This window comes from Vespa crabro, chromosome 2 (assembly GCF_910589235.1).
Source record: "Vespa crabro chromosome 2, iyVesCrab1.2, whole genome shotgun sequence".
Lineage (NCBI taxonomy): Eukaryota > Metazoa > Arthropoda > Insecta > Hymenoptera > Vespidae > Vespa > Vespa crabro.
This window is the reverse complement of record NC_060956.1, coordinates 705,609-733,601: the sequence shown is the minus strand read 5'-3', so window position 1 is coordinate 733,601 and position 27,993 is coordinate 705,609. Positions and strand designations below refer to the sequence as shown.

Here is a 27,993-nt window from a genome sequence, read left to right as displayed (position 1 = left end):
ATATCAAAATACGTTGTGATAAAAATATATTTATATAAAGAAAAAATACAATTATTTTAATAATAGGATTCATTTAATGTTGCAGATATACTTTGCTTCCAAATATTATGAATATTTATATAAATGATAGATACTAATGCATGGTTTAGCTGTTTATTATTCAAATTCTGATTGTGCCCTGGAATAAGATTTTATTATTAAAACATTATGACGTGTATTTATTTAATTTAATTAAAATGATATGTACCTTTTAAATATAGTACTGAGTATATGTTGGCCTTGTGCATAACGTTGTTCATTTTTATGCGCCTGTTGATGCCACTTTTTACGAACAGCATTCCAATGTACTCTGTGTTCTCTTAATAATACTTCTCGTGATTTGAGAGATTGTCCATCCTAAGAATATTAAGCAGTATTTTAGAGACATGTATATTATCAATATATATATATATATATATATATATATATATATACACACAATAGATAGTATACATTTTAAATATGTAAACATTATTTCTACATGATTAAATTTTCCTAAAATTACTATCATTATAACAATTGCTTTTTATTTATATTTACTTACATAATCTAACTTTAGCTCTTCAGTTTCAGGAATTATTGGAGATGGTATACGGTTTCTTGGCATTGCCTCTTCGCAAGGAAGAGGAGGTGGTAAATAATGAACATCTCGTATTTCTCCATTTGCATCTAATATGTTATTATGTTGATTATTAATTTCACTAACTATTTCAGGACTAGGACTACGTACTCTAAATGGAAACAAGAAATTATATAGAATTTATTTTTATTATAACGAATTTATATATTTAACTGTATACTCACTTTGGTATAAGATTTGGATTTCTTGGTTGATTAGCCATCCAGGCTCTACAAATGGGATATAATGGTGTATCCTCTTGAAACTGAGCTAAATCTACACTACGATCGAAAAGTTTCATCACATATGTATGATGAAATGCTGTATCCATTTGTACTTGTCTACGCCGCCTTATTTTTCTTGGTTGTTGAAAATGGATTGACTTTGTCCTGTACATGTTGTCTCTATTACAAAACGAATATATTTTGGATTTAAGATCTTACATCTTTATAAATGGAAAGTAAATTTTACATTTTTCTCATATGGTGCCTATAATCATGAGCAGAACTTTCTTCGCTGGAATCTGCAGATGAACCGGTATCACTATGCTGCAATAGTTCTCGTAGAGCTCCTTTTAATCTATCTCTTGCAACAAGAACATCACTGTCTCCTGTTATTTTACACATCATTAATAAATTTATCTCTCACACAAACATATATGTAAGAGGTTGCAATTCTTTAGATCTTTCAAATACTTCATAGGTATCCGCAAAAGGAAATATTACAGATTTTATATAAACGATTAAATCTATAATTAAAAAATACAATATAATTACCTATTTCATCTTTTATTTCTACTTTAACACGACTTGGAGTAACCGGTAGAGGTTGAATATTTCGTTTCTTTCCCATCTACATATAAAAAATATATTACAACACAAACAAACATCAATTCAATTTTTATTATTATTTTACTTCTTACCTTTTTTAAATGTATATAAATAAAAAGGAATTGTTCAATAATGTTAAATTTATCGCAACGTTAACACTGATGATTATCTCTTTGGATTAACAGTAAAAAAAGAGGGAAAAATACATTTTTAATTTTTTATAATCCTTAATCTTAGCTGAATGATTTCAAATTTCTAATATAATAATACAAAATACAATAAATGATCTTTATTATTTACATTATTTTACAGGTGTAAAGCCATGAGTATAAAATCTATGAAAAGATCAGTACATTGAGCAAATGTCTCCGTTAAGGCTGTCCATAATGACTGCTTTTAAAAAATGGTTTACGCCAACAATGAGAATAGACATAATTCTTGATCGATTGTAATGAATAAGGTCTTATTTTAAAGAAAAAGGATTAATATATCGTAAATCTTTTTCGAGTTTCGTTTCTTTTTTTCTTTTTTTTTTTGTTTTTAAATCGTGTCCAAAAATGCTACTTTTTTACAGAGAATAGTTCATGCATAAATAAAAAGCATTTTCAAATATTCGAAAAAGCAGTCTCCTAGATTAAACTTTTGTATTTAAAGTAATACCTTGTTCATTAAAATAGGTCAAAAATTATGTCTGTTCTCATTATTGGCTTAGATGCTGTTTTCGATGTTTCTCGTAAAGAAAACGTTTTGTACTGTGGCGCCCCACGGCAAATTTGCGGCAAAAGAAAAGAAACACGTATTCCCATTATTAATTTCTAATTTTTATATCCCGTTCAACGTGATATGTTTGTTCCCGTTTGTTTACGTATATAGCTGATGCTATAGATTTTCTGAACCAATCCAAATGCAAAGAAATGCGTTTCACGATGCTCGCACGGAGAAACTTACTCGGTCGTTCTTTAGACAGATGATTCTATGGTAAAAATAAGTAAATTCGTCTCCAATGTCACAAAGATTATAAACTGCAAGAAACTTAAAATAATGTTGATATAAAATTTCAATATTTTCAAATTATTATCTTTAGTGATCGTTGGCCTCGTATAATATAAACATATTCGATCTTTTAATTAACTTTGACCATTAGTAAGTTAGTTTTAATTAGAGATAGATGGAATAATTGAGTATTTTTTTTCCTTCTTAAAAAAAAACCTATGTTTGTACTATAAAATAACTTTGCAACGATCATTTGAATAGTTATTTTTTCTTTCTAAAAGAGATTGGTTTAAGATGATTATGCCGCTAAATTTTTTGCGTGTTTTTTTTTTTTAAATATTGAACATTAAAAAAAGGATATTCGGTTTTTAACGAAAAAGAAAAAAAGTAAATTTTTGCGCATTGCATGATTCATGAATTTTTTTTTTTATAATATCGAAATTCCTATTGATTATTATTTCCGAGGCTTCAAAGAATATAAAATATTTTGTTTTTCAAATTAAAATTATTCATTCTGTATAAATGGCAGGTGTTCATAGTGTCTGAGATGGTATAGCGCATCACAAGTGCACAACTAGGATTAACATTATATAGAAGTGAATTTTATTTTTTTACAATTTCTATAGTTTTATGATATTTGCTTGATTTTAGATAAATATTTTGATGGTAAAGAAATGAATGAGGATGATACGCAAAGATTTAAGTAACAACATGAAAAAACAGGGAATATCGAATAGCAGATTTTTCAATTTTATTTTTTATCAATAAATAATGAAAAAGAAAACATGAACAAAGATTATGCGTAAAATGTAATGATACAACCCAATAATGCTATAATCACATGATAATCGTATGAAGATCACAATTAACATTATGGATCCAAAAAGAGGAAATACTAGCTTCTAAATAGATAATACATAAATATATAATTACATATTTAATTATATATATGTGAGATTAATATAGATAATTATCACAATATACATTTTAAAGCACAAAGTAAAGGCACATATACTATACGATTAGTTTTATCGGTCGACGTGTTACGAATTTATCCATTTATTTTTTCATTCATCGAGAGTTGTTAAAGGTACAGAGAAGTTATATGATTACCAAATTTTTATACAATTTATAAAACTAAACCTTTTCAGACAGATTTCCCTCTTTTATCAGAAAATTCAGAATTTCTGCTTCTTTCTCTTGGAGCAACGGGAACTTCGAAGCTATTATGACTCAAGGAGGCATGTCTTCTAGGCTTTGGTATAGGATTTACGTCGTCCAAAATTTCCGGTCTTTGTCTGATGGGTTCGGAAATATGTAATTCAATAACTTTCACTGGTTCTTTAGGTGCTTCAATGGGTACGGGAGAATCTGTTAATTTGATAACATGAATATTCTTTTGTTCTCTAGGTAATTCTTTAAATTCGATCTTAACACCGTCTTTATTTATTTCGTTATCAACCATGTTTTGAAAAAAGTGTCTGCGATTAGCTAGAATGGATAATCGAGTATTCGAAGCACGATCAGCTGCTATATCGTCCAAGGTCTCGTCCGTTGAATCTCTCGATAAATTTTTCGATTCTAAAGCTTGAATTTGTCTTTCAATTTTCTTTATCTCCTCTTGAACGGAAAAACTGTCAGATCGCGACAGACTATCAGCAGAGTCTTTTCTTCGAAGACATACATTCAATTCTTCTTTCGAATTCATTTCATTAACATCTTTAATTATTTCCATCTTATCCTCTTCCTTTCTGCAATATTCAATATCAATATCATTTTCCTTATTCGTTTGATTTTCATGACTGACCGTCTCTTTGTCACTTGCCTCTTTGATTTCTTCCTCTTTTTGAATGATATCCATTTCTTGCTTTTGTTCAACGGATGAATCCTCATTTTTCTCCGATTCTACGTTTTGTTCAATCCTAATTTTTGCGTCCTCATCGCTTTTCGTATTTTCCAATGCGACAGATTCTTCGACAACTCGTTCAGACTTTTCAATAACATTTTGTGTATTCGTTTCGTCTTTAGAAATTAACTGAACGCTACTTTCTGTATTCTCATCCGAAGTTTCTACCAATTCTTGACTCCTTTTTGTCATTTCATCAATATTCTCCGTGACTCTACTGATATCGATCGGCTCAGTAATTTGTAATTCCACGTTCGTAGTATCCGGAGTTTGTTTGATTTCGCTTTCCTATGAAAACAAAACAAGAAAAAAGAAAAAGAAAATGAAAAATCATTCCGATTAATTTCTCTATACGTTCGTTATTTATTGCAAATTTTAATTTTTTCTTTAACCCCCTCCCGTAGTAGGCAACAAAATTATGATTATGCAAAGCGTGTTGTATAACGCAGGGGGTTTAACAAATTTCTTTCTGACAGATGGCACTCGCAAGCGACATTATCGACCTACGAACTATGATACTTGGCTTTATACAGACGGTATATTTAATAATCGAATAAAAAAATGATAGCAGCATAATTTGCATAATTCTTATGTCAACATTTCAATTATTTTCAAAGATATTCAATCTTCAAATTATTTGTTATGTCGAGATAATAAAGATTTATTTGAAATCATGAGTAATTATATCAACGTGTTGATTCAAGAGCTAAAATTAAATTATAAACGAAAGTTAAAATAGTAACGTGACGACAATGACGCGACGATAGTTTCATTTTAGCCAGGAAGTTCGCACAACGTTCTTCTTTTTTTGATCACAATGTTGATGTGAAATGATGAGACATTTTCGATTCTTAAATTGTACAAACTCACCTCTGGAGTTTCCAATTGTTCTGTGCGCCGTGGTGGCTGTGGTGCTCTACGTTTTTTTCGTCCGTAGCCGCTAGCGGTACTACCAATGGACACACAACTGTTTATAGATATATTCGATCTTCTTACGGAATCCTGTCCAAATCTTTTGAAAACATAATCTTCAGGAACATTTTCGTTCTCGTCTCTCAACGTAACGTCTCCTGACCTGCTAGTCTCTTCTTCCAAATCCAAATTACTCGTGTTTAGTCTCTGTGATGATCTGTTGCCAGATCTTCGGCTGAACAAAGAAAAAATGCGTTCGAAAGATTTCATAGAATGAGTCATGTATTATCGTACGGTATTGTATGTTCATTATCTTACACTGGCGGTACTGGCGTTCTTTCGGAAGATTTTTCACGTAACGTGACCGTTCCATTTTCTTTTGATTCTTTATCTTCAAAATTTAATGGCGGTATTTTGTCTGTCGATCTTGGACTTACTTGGCCAAACCTATATAAAATAATTTTTAAATAATTAATAAAAATAATATGTATATATATATAAATCAAGAAGAGAAGACATTTTCTTCGAAACAAATTCTCTTTCTCTCTTCTCTTTCTTCTTTTTTTTTTCGAACCTTCTAGCTGGTGCTTTCGGAGTAAGATCACCCATAATGGACGCAGTCGTATCCTGAGGGCTCCCATCATATATTCTGGCAGGATCTCCATTCACGGTGAGACTAGAACTATATCTGGAACCACTGTCCAATGTATATTTTCTTCTTCTCACTAGAGTTCCCAAGGCTTCATCAAATTCCTGCTGATCTTTCGAAATTCGTGGCGGTACAATTGGCCTATCGAAAGGCTCTCTTTTATACGTCGACGAAACTATAAGTTAAAGATTTATATCATCCAGAAAACGATAATATTTCATTGGATAATTTATAACATTGTTATTGAACGAATTATATGTCTGTATAAATATATCTATATACGAATGTACCTGTTATAATTGTCGATCTTTTTTCAGCTTGATCCGTTTCTTTTCGTTTACCAAAGAGTCCATTCCTGGGAAATAAAAATAAATTGGAAATATTATTAGGAACATTCTAATATCTTTAAAGTAAGAATCGATAGGTTTTTTAATAGGCAACTTAGTTGTCCATTAAAACAGTACATTAATAAAAAAAAAAAAAAAAAAAAAATACAATCAATGAATTATCATTAAGCGTCGTATCTAAAAATAAAGTCGTGACATAAGCTCGAACTTCGGTTCAATTCGTCATTTTTCCTTCGAATGAGATTTGGATCGTTCGTTTCTTGTATATTTGCGCGATGATAATTATGGCTGATAACCGCAAGAAAATAAAATATTCTTATCTATTGAAAGGCGAATTCCACTTTAGAAATATTGTTGGTTATAATCGATAGAAAATGAACTGTTTGTATGATTGCAATGAGAAGGAAATCTCAATGAAAATATTTTAACAAAATATTTTTAATAATTAACTCTCTCTCTCTCGCTCTCTCTCTTTCTCTCTCTAATATATAAAACGTAGTCAGCATTGTTTATGAATTCTATAAGGAAAAAGAAAAAGGTTAAGCGAGTAATCGCTTCATCATATATATTATGAACGAAGGATGACGTCATGAAGAATAACATAATCTTACTTTATCCACTGACGCCAATGCAAACGAATACATTCAAATGTATTGAAGAGATAAACGAATCTAAAATGATGCAAAGAAAGGTATGCCGCTTTTTTTACCAATGGAACTTTATTTTTTTGTTGATTATTTCAAAGAAATAACGTATTCGAAGTAGCAAAATCATAGGCGCTAAAATTACAACGATTACGATCATCCTCATTCCCTGTAATAACGCTTCCTCTATCGTTCTAATCGTATATCATAATGATACGTCAATGAGTATTCAATTGTCAAATTGTGCTATTTGCCTTTTAAAATGTTATAGAAAATTTCAGAATACGTTTGATCGGAACTTAAACAACTTATTTTTATTTTGTGGAAGGTCGCTATGTAAACGAAATAGAAAGAGTTAAGTAGACAAGTTATTTGAAAAATTTGACAACACTGCCGCATAATTACAACTCGTACCGCATTTCTAAACTCTATTATTTAAATGCAACTAAACAAAACGAAATATCTTTAAATGGAATATTAAAAATTTCTAATTATTTAATTTTCATTATTTTTAATTAAACAATAAGCATTTTTGAAAGAATTATGAATGAATAGGACAAGGAAAATTAATTTTCATCATGTTTCATTTGCATCATCAAACGTCCGATATAAATCTTATGTCGAACGAAAGATAACGTCTAATTCTCTTTTATAGAGTTTTATGGATCAAACAATTAGATAAATGTCTTCTGCCAAATTAGAATCGACAGCTTCATGAGACATAGTTCAACTTGACGTTTACAGTTCGCTATGTAACTTCGGTTATTTGTGTCGTTTGGGATGCGGCCAAATGCAGGTATTGCTATTTAATTCACGTGTCTCTATCGCATCATTACGCAGGTTCAAGTTCAACAAACTGATAAACAATCTTCCTTGAATTTATTCGTATTAATATGATTCGAGTTAAAAAAAAAAAAAAAAAAAAAAAAAAAAAAAAAAGAAAGAAAACATACATCGAAGACGTATCTCAAAATGAGTAATATATATTCTAATATTATAAAAACAACAATTCCTAATCGAATTAATTAACGTGTTACATCCAAGGCTTTTATTAATATGCTTGCAAAGGAAAATGTGTCTACGTGGAATATAAATTTGATTCCATGGCGATAAAAATCGGTGAACGTATTTTACGTGATCCGTAAAGTTTTAATTTCACACTTGGCTATTATTGCCATACTATGAAAATCATCAGTGAAGATATATTAAGTGAAGTATCGTGTTATCGATGATAAGAAAAATATATATTATATATTTCTTTCTATACCTACCATGTCGATTTGATGGAAAAACTGTTGGATCTCTTTTTCCTGCTTCTCCCGAAGGTCCAAAATTTATGTTTTATCTCTTTGGGGGAAGTCGTGGTCTTGCTATTTTCACGTTGCAAACGTGGATGCGAGGAAGGAGGGCTTGTACCGTCGTCATTGAAAGGATTTAGATGCTCCGGATAATCGTAAATGGAAACGCTTGGACGTCTCGACATGATTTATACTTCCACTGTTTCCCTGACTTTTCAATTGAATTTCTTCGTCTTTACCATTAAAATGATAGGACGTAGATTCGATAACTGTCCGGAGAATTCATCGAGTTCTCTTTATCATTCCCACGTCTCATTTACTTATCTTTCTGTAAAATAAAAGAAATTCTGTTATGGGTGTCGCGTCACGTCGATCAAATCATTTTTATAAGGAAAATCTTGAGATCTTCATTCCAGAGAGATCACGATTTCTTCTCTGCGATTATTCCACTAAGATTCGATTATTGTTATTACAGGTTTGACACAGAGAAAGCAATTTAATTACGAGTTCTTCCGCGGAATTCATCTTGCATCATGAATAAAGTCCAACGTTTATTTTTAACCCATTACGCGAACTTAACGGTATGGAACCTGACGTCCGCTCGAAGTAGTCCTCGTACAGAATATTATTTTTTCTTTTTTTTTTTTTTTTCTTTGTTATTCCTTTTATATATAAGATACGATGTCACAAACTTTTTTTTTGTATTTAAAACGATGCTTCGGCAAATCGATATAAAATGTCAAAGCAAAGTTATTGTTTATTTCTAACTAGCACCAGCGATGTCTCACTGTTATCTTTACCCTGGATTCTTATTGATAAATAGCGGAAAAGAATATTACGCGAGCTTCGTATTGATAATATGAAGTAGAGAAAAAGAAAAAAGTAAAGAAAAAACTGGAATAAGGAAAATTTGTGCTTGTAAATAAAATGCATTATATAATCTATTATTTTATCCCAATAATGAAGAATTATTCGATTAATTATTAGATCGATTGATATTGACTAATATTTCTTGACTTACATTCGGTTTGATATTGAATCTACCGAAATAAGCTTGACATTTATTGCGAATTAATATTGATCAAACGAAGATTGAATTTTCTACGTAATTCTCATACATTGTATACAATATATATATAGAGAGAGAGAATAGAGAGAATAGAATCGTTGAAGTACAATTGGTGGTTCAAATTGAACGACCTGTATTGACCAATTGAGAACGATTGACTACCGATATTTATGCATTAGAATCAACTTTATAAAGAGTTAATATGCTAAACATCCCATTGAAATATCCGGAATAGTAGTATAACGTTAACTCGATCAACGAATCAACATTCCTTAAGATTAAAACGCTTAACGAAACCAGAGCGAAAAAGAAAGTGCTTATATATGAGTATTTAACATTCTTAAAGACAGGAATATTATTTACCTACTTGGAATCGTGCCGGAGGAAGTATATAAAACAAATTATATCCTATAGGATGTATTGAATCGTTTTAGTTTCTTTCAGATATAAATCAATCCGAGATAATTTTACAGATGACATTAAAATAAAATAATATATGCAATTATAATAACACTTGTTTTCTTCGATACAGGTGCGTACATAAACAATTCTTAAACTATCGACCGTAGAATGAGGACACACGTATGTATTATGTGAATCGATGCTTGTGAAGACGAACTAACAAACGTAATTAGTTCAATTAGTTCAACGCGTTCGCAGTTCGTTTATGATCTCGTCTTCTCTCTGTAGATACGATAGACAATCGCTTAAAACACGTAACAACGTTCGATGGTTATGAATTTTTCTAAAGGACTTCTCTTCTCTTTTTATTCTTTATTCTTTTTCCTTTTTCTTTTGTTTTTCTCTTTTTTGATTCCCCGTTATGTTGGTTGCACATTCGTTCATTTCAGGGTAACAGCAAGAAAGCATAACCGCTTCTCTGTTTCTCTAGAACGACTAACTGAAAGACCACGTTATCTACGATTTCAAGATAAGCCTTTATCCCTCGCGAAAATTATACCATGTTATCTATCGAGTGCGTTATAAGTTCGATGCTTGCAGTGTGCTTTCGCAAACCTCTTTCTCTCCGCTTTTTTTTTGTTTTCTTTCTTTTCTTTTCTTTTCTTTTTCTTTTTTTTTTTTTTTTTTTTTATTTACAAAAAAATAACTCAATATTCTCCACGTACATCTTCGCATCTGGTTTACACATTTTCCAATTAGTTATGTTGTTTCTTCATGAAAGTAATGAGCGACATATGGCACGAGATAAAACGCTGAACTTCGACCAGGCTCTGTAGATCATTAGCATTATAATTGCAAGAAGATAATCGAATGGGATAAAATTATTCGTTAAGTAAAACGACGATCGAAATCGCCATGATGAAGTTACCAATCTAACGGGAATATTTGTGGTCGCGCAAAGCGTGCAAGTGTATGAATATATATTACATGTTCGCGCAATAAATAGAAAACGTGTAACACCTCTAATGTGCGAAATGACGAGTACCTCCTGCTGTATGCAACGTAGTTGAACATAACAGAAAAGGACCGTAAACATAAGTCTAATTATATAAGAAAAATGATTAGAGTAGACTTCGCAAAAAAAAAAAAAAAGGAGAAAGAAAAAACCTTGTGGTATTAGTACTATTGTTGCCTTTTTTTTTTTTTTTTTGGAATGTTGTAACATCAGATCGTCTAAAACGTTTACATAGAAAGTTTCTCTTTGGCATTGCAAAAACTTAATCTTCTTTTTTTACAAACTATCAAACTTCTTTTAAAGCACAAAGAAGTTCGTAATGCAGTCTTATCGAAAAAAAAAACCGATCGATTCTCTTCGCGCCATCGTGTCTCATATTAAGTGGTATGCAAAACTCACGCCTATATAAACCATGAAATGCCTTTCGTCAACAATGAGATTAGATTAAATCCTCTTTACGCAATTAACTTTTATTCGTAAGATCTTCGAGTTTGTTAGAAATGGTTGAATTGGTTTACTCGAGGGAACATATATAACATAACACATGTTCATGTATATACGAGCGTGTATATACCGAGCGAAAGAAAAGAAAATTCCAAAAAAAAAGAAAAAAGGAAGGAGAAGAGAAAAGAAAAAAAAAAAAAAAAAAAAGAAAAATGTAGTGATATAATGTAGTGACTAATTTGTAATTAACGAGGCACGAAGAAATGGTCTTTTAGATGCAAGTAGAAACACTGAGAAACTTTCTGGCATATGTCCAACGAAACCACGTTGATCCGTTTTTTTTGTGAATATTTTGGGATCTCGAACGATTTACGAAATTATACGGGTTATTCGAATCCTCTTCGGATTATTATCTACATTTCATATATTGCACAGCGTGAAACTTTACGTGTACGAACATGTAGAACATTGACACGACTCTTTTAATCTTTCCAATATCAAAAAAAAAGTACATATCTCTATCTTCGATGATTTATGACTATTGAAAATGATATCTAATTTTATGATACTATAAAAGAAATTAAATAAAAACAACTCGGTGATTCTCCATTCGTCTGGTTATATTGATCGGCCCAATAACGTTCTGCAATTTTCCCGTATCTTCGTGAAATCACGATCTCACAATTCGTAGACACGCCACACGAGAGCCAAAGTCTTTAACAGTGAAAATATTTCACGGGAGCTTTCGTGACACGATCTTAAGTAAGTCACGTAGGTATACGTCAGGGGTTCTCAAATTAGAAATTCGAAGGTCAATAAAAACGTGAAGAAAAGTCGTTCATATCGAGGCAATCTTTTTTTTTCTCTCTTTTTTTTTTCTTCTTTTTTTTTTTTTTTTTTTTTTATCGAAAGCTCGTAACGTGATAAGAGGCTAAGCTCTAGACCGAAAAGCTTGTCATCGTGTCTAAATTTATCTGGCGACCTTTCGAAACATCATTCATCGTTGTCTTTCTCTTTTGAATGCCTATGATCGTACATCATCTCTGTGAAATTTACGTCGTTAAATTCGACGTCTGTGTACGCGAAATTGTTCGAGTCTTGTTATAGAATTCAAAACAGTTTCTAATAAATTATCTTGGTGAATCCCGATCGCGGTGAAGAATATAAACATATATATATATATATATATATATATATATATATATATATATATACACACACATACACACACACACATCTCACGAATGAGAAACTCTGTTCAGTATAAAAATAGAATCCTAATATACAGTTTCCTTTGCTGGAGGTCGAACGATCGAAAACGAATTCGGAAATAATTTTATCGCAAATGAATTCCATCGAGCCAGTTGTATTCTTAATGACTCTTTACAATATTCATAAGTCGAACGACCTAAAAAGTTTTTTCTTTCTTTCTCTTTTTTTCTTTTCTCCTTTTCTTTTCTTTTGTAGTTCTTGACGATCGCTGAGTAAGCAACGTGATGCATACATGCCTTACATAAATTTGTACTCGATAGTACAATAGATAACAAGTACTTGAAAACAAATCGTTTCTCATGACAGATTTAACGTTTATAGAAATCTTATCGAATATTATAAATTATTTACGATACTTTTGCAGTGACATTTATTTGTTAATATAAATGATAATGTTTGGAAAAAAGATTTAAATTTTCAGGATCCTTTGCCAATCCTCCAGTAAATTTGTACATATTAATATTAAACACAGACATATTATGCGTTCTAATGAAGGTTTAACAAGGCTGGCTATCTTAACGATATCAGAATCACTCTCTTTTCTCTTTCACTTGGAACGACAACAGGCGTATATGATAGGAAGAAAGAGTAAAAGGCTGGGTCCTTGAATGAAACGAAGGACGTTTCTCATTAGCTCGAAAAATAACTATACAAAATGACACTTTACTTCTTTGATCGAGTCGTCACAATAAAACGTGATAAAAGATTATATTTTTGCATGAAATTAATTTCATCGTTGGCTTAATGTTGTTTAATAAACGCAACGTCTCATAAACGTTAATTCATTCATTTAATTTACATGTACAATTTTTTTTTCCTTTTTCTTACGTTGCCTTTGCGACACTAATTATTAAATCATCGTACACAACACGTGCGTCCAACGAGATAGCATACCAACGGTAACAAAAGTTTCATAAGATCGATTTAACGGATAGAATATATATTTCTACGTCTTTACACTATTATAATATATATCGTTTAACAAAGTAATGCAATTTCAAACGAGATTTATTTATTCCACATGTTCGAAGAACTCGTCATGATGAACTAACAGGTACTCGAGATAATCTAGCAATTATCTTAATGATTACTGTATGTTAAAATATTGAAATTAAAGTTCTATTGAAAGTTATCACATGTAAATGTATAATATCAGACGGTAACATTAATAAAGAGAAAAATATAAAAGTCATGAAAAGCTTCGAATTCTTAGTTTCTCTTATCGGCTTTATCGTCCAAACGGAGCACATTTTAAATAACCATGAAATAATAGTTTCAAATATCGGGACGATAATATCGTAAATATTATATCATCTTTTACTGGTTAAAGAAATAAGGAAAAACTTACGTAAGTGAGAGCATAGGTGTTATTACTACTTGGAATCGACACTAGAGAAAACAAAATAGGTAAAACTCGTCGATCGGAGAACACCACAATAATTGGGAACACTTGTCGAGGAATGAATGACCTTGTTGTTAGAAAATAAAAAAAAAAAAGAAAGAAAAAATACGTAAATTCACGATAATAAATGACTAAGGTAAAATGTAAAATTATAAGGAAAAAATGCAAAAGATACAATCACGACGAGGTATAACGCGCGACTACCGCACAACTCGAGAGTGTTCGAGCTCGTGAACGTTCGGTTCGAGTTCGGTCGTAGTCGAATAGCAACGAAAGCTCGCGACTATAATGTCACTTGTTATTGGAGGAGCTCACTATTGGATGGTAAGTTTGAAATTTCAAACTGCTTCGTCGGCTGTTACGCCGATATTAAATAATTCTCATTGTTCGCCATTGTGTCGATTATATCAAATAAATAATAAAAGTAAAACTTGTATTCGATTGATTTGAAATAATCGTGAAAGTTTTTCAAATACGAAATATACGCAGTATTTGATGTCAATGACAAATTTTTTTTTATAATTTTTTTTGAGCTACTTGTTAAACGAAGTTGATAAAAATTTGCAATGTTATTAAACATAATCGTATTGTATTAGAAATATTAGTTCGTGCTGACTAATGATAACAGAATGCACGTGCAAGAGGCGCAGCTTACAAGCATTTGTTAGGCGTGTAGGCGTTATGGGTACTGTCATAGAAAGTTGCGTGAAAAAAAGAACCGACACGTGGGCAAAGCATTGCGTTATGATACGATTTATGTTGGACGAGGTGTTACGATATGTTTTTCTTTTCCTGCATATACCGAGACAAACTGAAAATAACAAATTACAAATACTTTTCAGTATAGTTGGACAACTTTGATCTTACACGTATCAGGGATTTTTTGTAGTAACATTTTATCTTGAATTCCATCTTGATTTCGTTCTATGCGAATTATATCGTAATACCGATAAGGTATATCTTATCGAATTTATTCTACGTTTACAAGAGGAATAAATGAAGGTGAAAAAAAGAGTCTTTAATATTGTGAAAAAAAAAAAGAAAGAAAGAAAGAAAGAAAGAAAGAAAAGGAGATTTTATTTCGAATTTATAATCGATTTATATACCGTTGAAACAATTCTATCTTGATCGTTATGAGAAAATACATTTTAGTGAGATAAGTGTTGAGCATCGCATAGCTCACGACCCTGTGATGCGACTTTGAAAGGACGACAAGAACTTCTTTTGATCATTAAATTTTATTACAGCATAATTCAGGCATTGTGAGAGACCATAATGGGGATGGCTTTCAAGAGTACCGTCTGCAATGAGACCGCCGATTTGAAATAATTATAAAATGATCTCGATGCGGAACGATATAGGAAGTTCATTGTATCCAAAGCTTTCATAACAATTTATAAATCTGTCCAGCCGATCGAATTAAAACCATAACCTTCCACGACGTGCTAATTCGTACTCTATTCCATCTAATTATTTTCTTTTTTTCTAATACTATCGTAACCGATTGAATTTAATTATTTAATTTCTAACCAGTAGCTTATAGAAATAACGATCGTTACACCCTTCGACTTTCTTTCCTGATTATTATTACAATTATTTCTATTAAAAGTTTTTCGATATTTTTGTATTCATTTATAGTCAGTAAACAATAAGTTTATTTTAATCTTCTCGAAACACTATCGCGAACACTTTCGAAGAAATTTTTTAAACTTTTTTATTGGTATATTTATATCACGTCTACTATTGTTTGCAATCGAATTATATGTATTGTATTACATTAATGGAACGATCCGTGATGTGACCCATTTGCATGGGCTTGGCTCAACTACTCAAGACTGACCGCGTTAAACTGCGTTATCAAGTGTAACATCCATTAGCATCCGTGCAACGAATCTTAAACGACTACAGTCGAATACGTTTAATAAAATAACATAGATTTTTGTTCCATTATCGTAACAATATCGAAATAGACACGACATTAATTAAATGATTTTTCGTATAAAAATTTTATTAGGATTCTTTTCCATTCGGTGAGAAAGAAAAAAACAAATAAAGAAGAAAAAAAGAAAAAGAGAGGGGGAGAGAGAGAGAGAGAGAGAAAAGAGAAAGAAAAAATAAGAAAGGCACGCAAAATCTAAAAAAGGTCGAATAAAAAGCGCCGTCGGTGTCATCGGTGTAATAATTGTTATGTAACATGACGTAGAAATCGAGAGCGGCTACTATGAAGCACGAATACGTGACTTTGTCGACGGCCACGATAAGTGACACGATATGCAAATTTAAATGGAGGAAGATCCGTTCGTTAAACGCGTCGAAGGTCTCGCTTACGAACCTACGCGAATTTTTTGAACTTTGTCTTAAAGATGAATTGCCGCAAGTATTGTCGTTGAAATTCACTAAGGTGACATTCACTAAGGGTTAAATGATAACGCAATTCAAATGGGAAATACTCTTGTACAAGAATCTTTTTTACAAAACATATGTTGTCTCTTCGTCGTATTCCTTTAACAATATTAAAAATTGATACAAAACGTACGTCAAATCAAGATATCCTACTTGCGATTTAAACGAAAATTTAACAAACTTGATATTTATACGTAAAATTAATTAGATAGTTGCTTACCCATATTTTTTGTTTTCCACGATTTTTTCCACATAACAAAATATCTATTGAAATAAATTTTCCTTTACACATCGAACTTTTAGTTCAACGGTAAAAATAATATTGCACCTTTTAAAAATTAATTACATAATTCACATTGATATAACCGCGCTTCTTTTTTAAATGTCTTTTAAAAATGACGAGATAAATCGACAGAGTGACCATCTATCGGTATTTTTCAAAATTAATTACTTCTTGCTTTACTCTGTAGATACTGCAGACGTAGCGCCAGCCATCTTACATTTACTATTTCATTTTTAACAATTATTATAAACATTTTTTTAAGATTATTAACGGAAGAAAAGAAATCTCTCTCTCTCTCTCTCTCTCTCTCTATATATATATATATATATATATATGCGTGTGTGTATGTGTGTGTATATATATATATATATATGCGTAACCTCCTTGCAACTTTAAATTTCCATTTGACTGTATAAACGACAAAGGATTCCTAGCTATTAAGTAAAATATCAATTTTCAAGTAGGGAAAATGCAATTGTATCGTATGGCCATATTGCGATTATTCGTGCCCTCTGTCCGATTTTATGCCTAATCGGAATTCGAAATTCCTGTCAATTCCAGTTTTCTAACCTTTACAACGGATGTCCCGGTATTTTGTAGTTTCAAATTCAGTCCTTCATTAGTAATAGTTTAATCGCGTAAAATAATATGATGTCGCGGTCTGTACGAGCAGAGACTCGTAGTCGTGCTAAAGATGACATTAAACGTGTAATGCAAGTTGTTGATAAAGTTCGTCATTGGTAAATGTTTTCATGAACTGTATTTTATGTGTGTTTGTGAAAAAAATACTTTCGTGTATTGTACATAAAAAATAATTTCTTATTAACAATCAATTATCCAAAGTAAATAAAAGTTAATATGTTAAAGAAAATTTTTAATAAAACATGTAGTATAATTTATCTCTAAAATTAAATGTTATTTATTATAAAGAAGTTTAGATTGTATTGTACATAATTCTTTAAATTTATTTATATGAACAAATAATATTTAATTTTTGTAGGGAAAAGAAATGGGTAACGATAGGGGAAACAACTATGAAAATTTATAAATGGGTACCTATTTCGACCCTTGACCAGGTACCATAATTAAATTGTAATAAAAGTATAACAAAATAATTTTCAATTGAATATTTTTAATTTCATATTATTATATTTTGTATTTCAATTGAAATATAAAATATTTTTTAGAAGAAAAAGGGAAAAACTGGATCAGATAAGGAAAATGGTTTACCTAGGAAAGGAGGAATAGATAATTCTAATTCAAATTTTGGCCTAACAGAAGACTCAAATACATGTAAGAGAATTTATCATAAAAGTAAATAATGAAGTGGTTATTAATTAATGATAATTAAATTTCTGAATGCAACAGGTTTTTCCACCGTTAGTGATTCTCAAGGATTAACCGACTTTTCAGCACATTTAGGATTTTCTGAAGATTCTAATTCTCAAAATAGTGAACCAACTCCTAAGAGGTTAAAGACTGATTAAACATTATACTCGCATATACAAATTGAAGAATGAAATGTTTAATAATTTTTTAATTTCACAAATCTGCACATAACAGGTTTACATTAAAAAAATAATCTCTTAGATACATGGAATAAACACTGTTTAGAGAATTCTATACTTCGTGAGTTTATATGGCACGAAGTGTTTTCTAAATGAATGAAAAAATAGGAAAATTTCTTCTTATATTTCATTTATATTTAGCAAAATCTATTTGATAATGTATCATAAAAGAAGCTAAATCTTGAAGACATTTTAAATTATGTAAAGTAAGTTTTATTTTTTTACATATAAATTTATTAAATGAATTTTCTAAGTGAATTTAAATAATAGGATCAATAATATTCTGACTTAGTAGAACAATTTTTACTGAATGTGCAATCCATTTACTAGCATTCAAATTTTTTGTTATAATAAAAAAGAAAAACAAATCATTAATGGCCAAATTGTATCTCAAATGTATTGTACATTCAGAATGATTGCAGTATTATATTGTTTTTGCAATAAATCATGTTCTACATAATTCAAATGCAGTGCTTAAAAAATCTTTCTTCAAAAAACTCAGAATCTAAGATTGTGTAAAATATAATATTTTAAAACACATGCGTATTATTTTTTAAATTAATAACTTTGAAATGAGAATGTATTATTATACTTCATTGTACATATTTCAAACATCGTGTTACACGTCGATTAAGATTTTAAGGTCACTTGCATTCCTTCACATTTTATTATAGCACCGTGACATGTACAAAATAAGCTTTCTCTCATAAATAAAATAGAGCAAATCATGTGTATCAATGTTTTAATAGGATTTTTGGGTTATCTAAGTACTCTCATTAAATTTTTATAATTTTTCAATAGTATTTATTTTCAAATATATTTATTATCAATAATATTGACTGAGATTTGATATTAGGCATTAAAAAGTCATTAAATTAAACAAGAGTATATAACTTTATAACATTGTACAACATACGTATATCTTATTTTTAAGAATCGCACTATAGAATGTTACATATAATTATAATGACCAAAAACTGACAACTGCCCTTTTCAAATCCTTCTGAGAATAACGAAATAAACAAAATTGAAATTATGTAGATAGATAGTTAATAAAAAACATGAAGCAGAAGTCAAAATAAAAATTTATGAAAGTAATATGTAACTATATTGCAGAAACTCAACTATAAGAATAATATATATATATATATATATATATATATATATATATATTTTTTTTATTCTTAACAGTGGATTCTTAATAATTTAATAATTTAACAGTGGATTTTATTTTTTAATTTATTTTAAGTTGTACTTCCAAAATCGGACGATTTAATATTACGATTACTAGCATATTTTTCAGCAAAAAATTACCATGGTAAAGTCGTACCGTTGTATTGAAGAAAAGAACCAGTATGTTTCTCAGAAAGTGTTTCCATAAGATTTAAAATGCTGGAAACACTGGTATCAATATCTAAGGGTGCATTGTTTCCTCCCATATCGGTGCGCACCCATCCAGGATGTAAGCAAACAACTAAAATCCCATCATCTTTCAAATCTATACTCATAGATTTTGTTGCAGCATTAAGAGCTGCCTAAAAAAATATTAGATAAATATTGTTTATAAGTCAAAATACTTGTTAATTCACAATCATGGTAACATTGCTTGAACTACCTTACTACATCTATACGAGTAAAAACCTCCTTGATCATTTTGTGTAATACTGCCAAGTATTGAAGTCATATTGATAATAGCAGCTCTGTTTATATTCATACCTTTTTCAATGTCATTGTTTTTAGCAGCAATCTTTATTAATGGTAGAAGTGTCTATAAAAATATTTTTAACATATAATAATATATTTTCAAAATAATATTAATAACGTAAATATAATTGAACCTTTGCCAACATAATTGGAGCTACTGTATTAATAAGAAAAGTATTTGTCAGATTTTCCTTCTTAACCATACCAAGTCTTGTAAATTTTTGTGAAATTCCAGCATTATTAAAAAGAACATTGAGTCCTGCAGATCCTACTTTTTCTTTGACAGTATTTACTATTTTTTGATAATTACTTGTGTTAGTTAAATCTATAAATAATTTACAATAATATTAATAAAAAATAATTTAATATTATAATGTATTTAATTATAATACATTCAAAATAATATGTTACATTATGTTATATCAAATTATTGTAGATATGAGATCTAATAAATAATTATTCTTCTCCATATCACTAAAAGCACAAGAATTATCTGATAGTGAATACATAGTATATACATATGTACATATGTATTGATTAACGTAACGTTGGTAAAATCATATCTTTTATTCAACTACAATTTACACCGCCTTTTCGCATTCGTCGTAATACTTTCAAGTAGTCATAATATTTTTTTCTTCCACGATATTGTACAAATTATGAAATTACATATATTAAAAATAAAAAGATCATGGTGTTTAACTTGTCATAGTAAAACACAAACAATTGAATCAGATTCCAGTGATTTGGAAAATGAAAATGAGGAATCTCAGAAAAATGAAAATTTGGAATACGAAAACTTCGTCTTTTGTAAGTAATTTAATATTAAAAATATAACTTCTATACGAATAAAAGATCAATCCTTTTATTGTTCTAAATTGTATTTGAGTTGGATTTCTTAATCATTCGTCATACGTCTTAAATGTAATGTCATTGTATTTATTGATTTCTGCTTAAAATAACACATGCAGAGTTCTTAGTAATTCATAGAATGCGGTTTACCTATTTCAATGATATGAATGTTTCTTGATTTCTCAGCAAGTTCTTTCAGTTCCTAGATTAGAAAAAAATCTATTTATTATAACAAACAATATCAATAAATTCTTGAACATCATTTTATAAATTGAGATTTAATTTATATTACAAATGTACTTTAAAAACTTGTTTATTATTTTATATTATTTTATTTATTTATTTCTTTTTTTTTTCTTTTTTTTTTTATATTTACAATTTATATTTCATTTTCGAAGAATGTAACTAATAGAATTAATAAAACAATAAAATTTTCAGCTGCTTATAAATCGATTTCTTTTTTAACGATAAATATGACGATTTTCATTTTTAATTTACGAATTCTTTGTACATATGTCTTCTTTATTAATCTATGATTATATCACGTAATCTGTCTAATCATCTCAAACTAACTTATCTGCGCATTTGTGAAAAAATCATTGGATTCTGGAAATGTAAACATGACGGGTATTATTGTTTCAGCTAAATAAGCTAAATCATTATACAACTGCGTAGTATAACGCGTATTAATAGAATTACAAAGGTATGAAAAGGTTACAATTAAAGATTACAACACTATCATTAATATCGATAAATGTAACGCCGATGATATCATTTGTTTGAACGTTTAGGGCTAATTTGAAAAGTAAACAATTGTAATATTATTGAAATGTTATAATAAAAAAAAAAAAAAAAAAAAAAAATGTTAAATTGTTAAAGATGGAAAAGCGATAAGATTGATAATTGAAAAATGTTCAAAAAGATAAAAAGATAAAAGAATGACTCGACTGGTTTTTGTAATTGGCAATTTCGATATCTAATTGTATTTATCCCGCGTCCTTGATGCGCTTGCGTAATATTTGACAATCACCGTGAGTCATTGTTCTATCAAAGACCAGGTACTATCTAATTCGTTGAAACATCATGGAATGTGGGATGGTAGGGATATTCGCGCTTTTTCCGATCAACAGATGGCGATAAAACACAACGAACGGTATTTGTTCGTGACACTTCAGTATATTAAAGCTTTTTTGAGCGTTAAGGTCTTCCAATCATTTTTTTTCTTCTTGACAATTCGTAATATTATTTTTGCCAAATTAAAAACGTATAATATCGTTTCATTCGATTCACAAAGAAAAACTCTAAGTGATATTACTTGAGGAAAAAAAAGGGGAAACGAGGATTAAAAGAAAATTTTCATGGCGCCGATCGGTAAGCATGTCTTATTTTGATTCGATGAATTCATTCATACGGTCTTTACGTCATCCAATTTTTGCCGATTCCTACGTCACAGTCAATCTTACCGTCGCTTTGTTTAAGTCTCGACAAGTTGCAAAAATATTTTCTGGTGGTTTGGGTAATTGTACGAGATGTTTCACTAATCCAAGACCCAGGCCACGATTGCTACCGGTTATTAAAATCGATTTCATTTCTTTTATTAACGTTTTATTCCGATACACGAAGCACCTTTCGAATTTTTTTTTTTTTTCTTTTTTATGGAACGGACTTTTCTAATTTCGCGTTAGCTAGAACGCGTGCGTTAGAATACTAACGAAACAATATTGCGTGGACCGTTTTAATCGTTAAAACGAGCATCATCAGTGTGACGTCACGTGCTCGTAAAACGAGCGCGATAATCATGGCGACTTTAATACTGCTCGCGAGGCTCGTGTCATCTCGAACATCGCACAGCAAATTATTCGAGTTGTCACATGCCGGATGCAACTTCTTTTATGGGAAAGCCGCAATGGCTTGTATGTGCAGTGAGTGCCGATAGCACATCTTATGTGTGCGTAATTCGTAACACGAAAGGCGTTTCTCATCTTTTATTTTACACCGTATTATAATTATTTATTTATATCTGATAATAGGCGGAACATTTAAACTTCGACATCAATCAAACCTAATTTATTCTTTTCATATATTATAAAAATTAAGGATTTTTCATCAAGTTCATTCGAAATTTTGTTCGTGTTTCAAATTTTCATTAAATACCATTGTTATTGTATATGTAACAATTTGTATGCATTAAACTTAACCTACGATAGATATCTAACATATAATTATGTAATAGGCGAAATAGTTTAAATTAAATATCGGATATAATTAATACAACAACTTTTATTCTAGCTCAACATAATTTTAATTATGACCTTTTGGTCATTGGCGGAGGATCGGGTGGTTTAGCAGCAGCGAAAGAGGCTGTTGAACTTGGAGCAAAAGTTGCAGTATTAGATTTTGTTACTCCGTCTCCAAGAGGAACTACGTGGGGCTTAGGTGGTACTTGTGTGAATGTAGGATGTATACCAAAAAAATTGATGCATCAAGCTGCATTACTTGGCGAGGCTATACATGTAAGTTTAAGGATATATAAGTATAATATTCTATATTAATTTCCATTATATAAGATTTGCATACATAAATATTGATTATAGGAAGCACAGTCTTTTGGATGGGTGTTACCTGATTCAAAAACTATCGTAAACAATTGGACAAATTTAAAAGTTGCTGTACAAAATCACGTTAAATCAGTTAACTGGGTAACACGGGTAGAATTAAGAACGAAGTTAGTATTAAATGCATCGTGACAGATGTATTTTTAATTATTCTTTTCTAATATTATATTTTTATTTTAATACAGAATGGTAGATTATATCAATGCTCTGGGATATTTCAAAGATGCTCATACCATAGTCGGTATATCGAAAAATGGAGAAGAAAAAATTATTACCGCAGAAAATATCTTAATTGCGGTAGGTGGAAGGCCAAAGTACCCTGATATTCCTGGTGCTTTAGAATATGGTATTAGCAGTGATGATATTTTCAGTTTAGAAAATGAACCAGGAAAAACTCTTGTTGTTGGTGCAGGATGTATCCTTTCTTATTATTTAGTTATTTATAATTTATAATATACAAATTTAACTTTTATTAAGTCTTTATGTTATTGAGTATAACAAGCAAAGTATATTTCTTAACAAATGCATAGATATTGGATTAGAATGTGCAGGATTTTTGAATGGTTTAGGTTATGATACAACAGTAATGGTACGTTCAATTGTGCTTAGAGGATTTGATCAACAAATAGTTAACATGGTAGCTGAAGAAATGAAAAATCGTGGCGTTCATTTCATTTATCAAGCTAAGCCTAAGAAAATTGATAAACAAGCTGATGGTCGTCTTTTAGTTGATTGGGTTGATAATGTATGTCTTGATCATCATATTAGGATATATAAATATATTAATGTATAAGTCGTTAATTAAGTAGTTAATTAAAATTTGTCTCTTCTAGGAGGGAAAAGTTCATCAAGATGTTTATGACACTGTTTTATTTGCTATTGGTCGCCAAGCTCTTACAAAAGAATTAAAACTTGAAAATGCTAAAGTTAAAGTTCTCTCTGATAGTGGCAAAATTGACGCGGACAATGAGCAAACGAACGTACCGAATATTTATGCAGTCGGTGATGTGCTTCATGTAAGATATCAATAATTTATTTGAAATAACAAGTGCAATAATTTATTTTAACATTAATTATTAAATACTTACAGAAAAAGCCTGAATTGACACCCGTTGCTATACACGCGGGAAAACTCTTAGCTAAAAGATTGTTTGGTAATTCGAAGGAAAAAATGGATTATACAAATGTAGCTACGACTATATTTACTCCTTTAGAATATGGTTGCGTTGGACTTAGTGAAGAAGATGCTATATCTAAACATGGAGCAGACGAAATAGAAGTTTATCACGCATATTATAAGCCTACAGAATTTTTCTTGCCTCAGAAAGATGTTTCTCATTGTTATGTTAAGGTCATTGCATTTAGAAATGGTGATCAGAGAATTTTGGGCATGCATTTTATTGGTCCAAATGCTGGTGAAGTAATCCAAGGTTTTGCGGCAGCTATTAAGTAAGTTTTCTTTTTTTTTTTTTTTTTTTTTTTTTTTTTTGGCAGGAACGTCAGAATTGTACATTTTTAAACACGTAAACGAGTTTCAAGAATTTTTTAACGAGAAATCCAAAGAATATATAATTCATTCATCTGTAAAATTTGCTTTTTCAGAAGTAACATAACATTCCCAATACTTAAATCTACAGTTGGTATTCATCCAACTAACGCTGAGGAATTTACACGTATACATATTACTAAACGTTCAGGATTAGATCCTAAGCCACAAAGTTGTTGTAGTTAAACTGAATACAGTCTTAAAGGATGTACTTTTAGCTACTGCTATTAAAGAATAGTTTACAAGACGATTTACGATATATCTTTAAAGTGATCGATAATAGGATGGATATCTACTTAAATAACAAAACAAATGAATTGGATTTAATGCATTTTTTTTACATAAATTAATTAAAAAAAAAAAAAACAAGAAAAATATTGTTATTTTATATGACCATATATTGCAGTACATAAAATGTTATAAGAAATAAAACAACAACTTTATAAATTACTTTATACAATAAAAAAATATCTACTGTATAATGTTTATCGTAACTTTATCATTTTGTCTGAATAAATGAGAATGATTATATAACATTTTTTGTTTATTATCAATATCCTTTGTAAATGTTTTAATTTTATTAAATATTTTTATAATATTTATAAGTGAAAATTTTTAAATTACACGCTTACACATGCATTACTTCCGGTAAGAAAAACGTCACTTCGCTGCGTAAATTTCTTTCTTGATTTTCGTAGTATTTTTCAACTGTTACGAGAACTCAAATCAATATATTTCATGAAAGAAATATTTCATGAAAGATTGAAAATACGTTGTATAAACATTGTATTAAAATGGCATCGTCTTTTATAAATTCTGATAAAAAAACATCAATCAATCTGTCAAAGAGTAATACGAAAAAGGAGATATCAGAATTTAACATGTGCCCATATGTAGGTAACGCTCATTTCTGAATATATTATATTTATTTTAATTATAAAATTAATTATTATTTATAGAAACTACATTACTCTTTTGGCTTTAATCCAAACGTCCCTATAATAAATTTAACGACTAAAAATCGAACATTAATTGCGTTCGCTTCTTCACATATTGCAATGATATATGATTATAGCTCTAATGAAATGTTACCTCTTCAAGGTCATGTTAGTATAGAGACACGTGTAATTTATGAGATTTATCGCTTAATTGAATTAATCATAGTCGATATAATATTTAGAAAACTGCTGTTAGAACATTGTCAAGTTCGAACGATGGTAAATGGCTACTGACGGCAGATTTTGAAAAGGATTGTGCGGTAATTATTTGGGATACCGAAATCAAGTAAAAAATATTAATCTTTTATGAAAACTATGCTTGTCTATAATGCGTATAAAAACGTATATACGTGATTATTGTTAAGGATACCTATTTGCACTTTATTCGAGCCTCACGGTATAAATGGCTTGACAGCAGCACGTATCAGTCCAAATGCAAAGTACATCGTTACCGTTGGCAATGAAAAATTACAAAATGTTTATTTTTGGTTGTGGACATACGGAAGAGATAAACCAGATGGTTATTTTAATGGAATATTAGCTATTTCACATTTACGTATAAAATATTTATTAGATATATTTGTGTTTTTAGCAATCGCTGAATTATCGGAAATACATTTGGATAGAGTTAAAGAGATCAGTTTCGACAATGACTTTCCAAAACGATTTGCTTTGACTACTGATCATCACGTACTTTTTTTTACTTGGGTTTGTAATTCGAATTTCCAATACAATGAAGAGAATTTTCAATGTAAATTTATATGATTTCATCATTCATTAGGATCAAGATGGACTTAGCTATTATCGGCCCAAAATAATTGGAAAATATGGTCATTTTGGAATTTTGAATAGTTCTGTTTTTATTACAAAAACGTCGAATACGTTAACGGCAACAACTACCGGTAAAAAGCATTTGACTTTAGAAGTATTAAAATGATTAGAATTTCTTTGATCATGATTTGTTCTGCAGGCTTTGTATTAGTCTGGAGCCACGTTTATACCGTCGAGCATGCTGTAGAAGATAAAAACTTTAAAAAGAAGCATATCAAATCGATAAAATTACAAACTTGCAATATCACTGTAATTCTTAATTACGAAGGGTATCGATTAATTAAATAATAATTCTTCGAGCAAAAATTTAATGAGTTTTGGAGATATTTAGATTTGATCATGAACTATTTTTTCAATATATAGAATGATTGTTACTGGCAATTCTAATGGACGAATTAATTTTTACGATAATGAATTAAAACTTTTGTATTGGTGTCAAAATCGTGAACTGGAATGTATTCAATCGATCAGTTTCGATTTATGCTCTAAATTACTTGGCCCTGTACACATTATCAGTGAAACAGATAGTAAGCTTGACATGATATAAAGCTTCTTCTTTTTTAAAAAAATATTATATTTTTCAAATAGTCGAATTGAGTGATGGAAACAGCACGGACGAATTAAAAAGCGACATAGAATATGAATTTATGGAAAATTTTGTAAGCCAAGAAGAAAATGATACTTTTCAAGATGTAAAATATTTGAATGATAAGATGGATAAAAAATTGTCATATTTAACTGTAAATATAGAATCTATTCCAAAATATTACTACGACCAGAAAAATTCAACATACGTAGCTACCGACGCGACCCTACAACGTTCTAGATTCATCGTTAGAAATAGTTTTGTGTGTAAGTGTTTTTCATAAAAATAGTATATAGCGAATTGAATAAAATGAATATACATGCATATATATGTATATATGTATATTGATATTTGTCATAGCTACAACAAAAGGTACACTTGCTTTATTAGATATTGCAAATTTAAAATGCAAATTCATTTCGAAACATTATGCTGCCCATGTAACGAGTTTAGATGCACATCCGGAAAGGTATAGAAATTTAATTGAAAAAATATATTTTATAAAATGAAAACTAATAAATTCATTTACAGTACTTATCTTATCACGGGAAATAGAGAGAGTATTTTACGTTTATACGATTATGAGAAATGTAGCTTGATTATATCCAGAAAAGTTCCAGATCTACCAAATTTCGAAACGATTTTTAATGATCAAACGAAAAAGAATCAAATAATTTATATTAGCTGTCCACAAACGCATGAAAGTTTGACTGCCATTACTGCCCTCAAATATTCTCCAACATGTACGCTGTAACATCTTTTCAAT

General features: G+C 29.9%; 6 protein-coding genes across 13 annotated transcripts; 3 read left to right on the top strand and 3 right to left on the bottom strand.

Moving 5' to 3' along the window:
• Positions 1 to 9: 9 nt before the first annotated feature.
• LOC124432989 (protein lin-37 homolog) lies at positions 10 to 1,771 on the bottom strand. Of its 2 annotated transcripts, none has more exons than XM_046982438.1 (7): positions 1,581 to 1,771; positions 1,435 to 1,510; positions 1,130 to 1,268; positions 844 to 1,062; positions 584 to 770; positions 248 to 396; positions 10 to 178 (listed from the first exon to the last, which is right to left on the bottom strand). In XM_046982438.1, exons 2-7 carry the CDS (start codon positions 1,508 to 1,510, stop codon positions 157 to 159), a joined length of 792 nt encoding a protein of 263 aa, XP_046838394.1. In that variant the 5' UTR covers positions 1,581 to 1,771; the 3' UTR covers positions 10 to 156. The 2 variants fall into 2 exon arrangements, with proteins under 2 accessions (XP_046838394.1, XP_046838395.1); XM_046982439.1 differs by having other exon boundaries at positions 844 to 1,047.
• A 1,736-nt stretch (positions 1,772 to 3,507) lies between these two features.
• Positions 3,508 to 14,067, bottom strand: LOC124432980 (protein split ends-like). 3 transcript variants are annotated; one of them, XM_046982411.1, is made up of 7 exons: positions 13,788 to 14,066; positions 8,211 to 8,565; positions 6,239 to 6,303; positions 5,874 to 6,123; positions 5,618 to 5,746; positions 5,258 to 5,534; positions 3,508 to 4,675 (listed from the first exon to the last, which is right to left on the bottom strand). In XM_046982411.1, the coding sequence occupies exons 2-7, from the start codon at positions 8,420 to 8,422 to the stop codon at positions 3,629 to 3,631; spliced, it is 1,980 nt and encodes a 659-aa protein (XP_046838367.1). In that variant the 5' UTR covers positions 8,423 to 8,565; positions 13,788 to 14,066; the 3' UTR covers positions 3,508 to 3,628. The 3 variants fall into 3 exon arrangements, with proteins under 3 accessions (XP_046838367.1, XP_046838369.1, XP_046838370.1); XM_046982413.1 differs by lacking the exon at positions 13,788 to 14,066 and adding an exon at positions 9,670 to 10,299; XM_046982414.1 differs by lacking the exon at positions 8,211 to 8,565 and having other exon boundaries at positions 13,788 to 14,067.
• A 2,720-nt stretch (positions 14,068 to 16,787) lies between these two features.
• LOC124432993 (B-cell CLL/lymphoma 7 protein family member B) lies at positions 16,788 to 18,829 on the top strand. The gene is made up of 4 exons (XM_046982451.1): positions 16,788 to 17,267; positions 17,528 to 17,603; positions 17,715 to 17,820; positions 17,896 to 18,829. Exons 1-4 carry the CDS (start codon positions 17,176 to 17,178, stop codon positions 18,012 to 18,014), a joined length of 393 nt encoding a protein of 130 aa, XP_046838407.1. The 5' UTR covers positions 16,788 to 17,175; the 3' UTR covers positions 18,015 to 18,829.
• Positions 18,830 to 18,970: 141 nt separating this feature from the next.
• Positions 18,971 to 22,248, bottom strand: LOC124432991 (C-factor). Its single transcript, XM_046982443.1, has 5 exons — positions 22,115 to 22,248; positions 20,802 to 20,853; positions 19,934 to 20,124; positions 19,711 to 19,863; positions 18,971 to 19,630 (listed from the first exon to the last, which is right to left on the bottom strand). The coding sequence occupies exons 1-5, from the start codon at positions 22,238 to 22,240 to the stop codon at positions 19,406 to 19,408; spliced, it is 747 nt and encodes a 248-aa protein (XP_046838399.1). The 5' UTR covers positions 22,241 to 22,248; the 3' UTR covers positions 18,971 to 19,405.
• On the top strand, positions 20,423 to 25,346 carry LOC124432984 (thioredoxin reductase 1, mitochondrial). 5 transcript variants are annotated; one of them, XM_046982422.1, is made up of 8 exons: positions 20,423 to 20,609; positions 22,941 to 23,164; positions 23,246 to 23,376; positions 23,452 to 23,681; positions 23,797 to 24,011; positions 24,100 to 24,282; positions 24,357 to 24,715; positions 24,869 to 25,346. In XM_046982422.1, the coding sequence occupies exons 1-8, from the start codon at positions 20,459 to 20,461 to the stop codon at positions 24,996 to 24,998; spliced, it is 1,623 nt and encodes a 540-aa protein (XP_046838378.1). In that variant the 5' UTR covers positions 20,423 to 20,458; the 3' UTR covers positions 24,999 to 25,346. The 5 variants fall into 5 exon arrangements, with proteins under 5 accessions (XP_046838378.1, XP_046838381.1, XP_046838380.1 ...); XM_046982425.1 differs by lacking the exon at positions 20,423 to 20,609 and adding an exon at positions 21,776 to 22,022; XM_046982424.1 differs by lacking the exon at positions 20,423 to 20,609 and adding an exon at positions 22,435 to 22,564.
• A 260-nt stretch (positions 25,347 to 25,606) lies between these two features.
• LOC124422037 (cilia- and flagella-associated protein 251-like) lies at positions 25,607 to 27,215 on the top strand. The gene is made up of 8 exons (XM_046957921.1): positions 25,607 to 25,705; positions 25,772 to 25,918; positions 25,993 to 26,096; positions 26,176 to 26,330; positions 26,403 to 26,518; positions 26,592 to 26,712; positions 26,781 to 26,910; positions 27,005 to 27,215. Exons 1-8 carry the CDS (start codon positions 25,607 to 25,609, stop codon positions 27,186 to 27,188), a joined length of 1,056 nt encoding a protein of 351 aa, XP_046813877.1. The 3' UTR covers positions 27,189 to 27,215.
• The last annotated feature ends 778 nt before the right edge of the window (positions 27,216 to 27,993 follow it).

Excerpts from the sequence above, each read along its gene's own strand:
- LOC124432989 (XM_046982438.1), bottom strand. The coding sequence starts at position 1,510 with ATGGGAAAGAAACGAAATATTCAACCTCTACCGGTTACTCCAAGTCGT. Across the intron at positions 1,063-1,129 it reads AGGCACCATATGAGAAAAAT|AGACAACATGTACAGGACAA; the intron begins GTAAAATTTACT and ends GTTTTGTAATAG. Across the intron at positions 771-843 it reads AATCCAAATCTTATACCAAA|AGTACGTAGTCCTAGTCCTG; the intron begins GTGAGTATACAG and ends GTTTCCATTTAG.
- LOC124432980 (XM_046982411.1), bottom strand. The coding sequence starts at position 8,422 with ATGTCGAGACGTCCAAGCGTTTCCATTTACGATTATCCGGAGCATCTA. Across the intron at positions 5,535-5,617 it reads AGAACGCCAGTACCGCCAGT|CCGAAGATCTGGCAACAGAT; the intron begins GTAAGATAATGA and ends TTCTTTGTTCAG. Across the intron at positions 4,676-5,257 it reads AACAATTGGAAACTCCAGAG|GAAAGCGAAATCAAACAAAC; the intron begins GTGAGTTTGTAC and ends TTGTTTTCATAG.
- LOC124432993 (XM_046982451.1), top strand. The coding sequence starts at position 17,176 with ATGATGTCGCGGTCTGTACGAGCAGAGACTCGTAGTCGTGCTAAAGAT. Across the intron at positions 17,268-17,527 it reads GTTGATAAAGTTCGTCATTG|GGAAAAGAAATGGGTAACGA; the intron begins GTAAATGTTTTC and ends TAATTTTTGTAG. Across the intron at positions 17,821-17,895 it reads AACAGAAGACTCAAATACAT|GTTTTTCCACCGTTAGTGAT; the intron begins GTAAGAGAATTT and ends TGAATGCAACAG.
- LOC124432984 (XM_046982422.1), top strand. The coding sequence starts at position 20,459 with ATGAAATTACATATATTAAAAATAAAAAGATCATGGTGTTTAACTTGT. Across the intron at positions 23,377-23,451 it reads CGGGTAGAATTAAGAACGAA|AATGGTAGATTATATCAATG; the intron begins GTTAGTATTAAA and ends ATTTTAATACAG. Across the intron at positions 24,716-24,868 it reads GGTTTTGCGGCAGCTATTAA|AAGTAACATAACATTCCCAA; the intron begins GTAAGTTTTCTT and ends TTGCTTTTTCAG.
- LOC124432991 (XM_046982443.1), bottom strand. The coding sequence starts at position 22,240 with ATGAAATCGATTTTAATAACCGGTAGCAATCGTGGCCTGGGTCTTGGA. Across the intron at positions 20,125-20,801 it reads CATTCATATCATTGAAATAG|ATTTAACTAACACAAGTAAT; the intron begins GTAAACCGCATT and ends AATTATTTATAG. Across the intron at positions 19,631-19,710 it reads ACTCGTATAGATGTAGTAAG|GCAGCTCTTAATGCTGCAAC; the intron begins GTAGTTCAAGCA and ends ATATTTTTTTAG.
- LOC124422037 (XM_046957921.1), top strand. The coding sequence starts at position 25,607 with ATGGCATCGTCTTTTATAAATTCTGATAAAAAAACATCAATCAATCTG. Across the intron at positions 25,706-25,771 it reads AATTTAACATGTGCCCATAT|AAACTACATTACTCTTTTGG; the intron begins GTAGGTAACGCT and ends TATTATTTATAG. Across the intron at positions 25,919-25,992 it reads TGTTACCTCTTCAAGGTCAT|AAAACTGCTGTTAGAACATT; the intron begins GTTAGTATAGAG and ends TATAATATTTAG.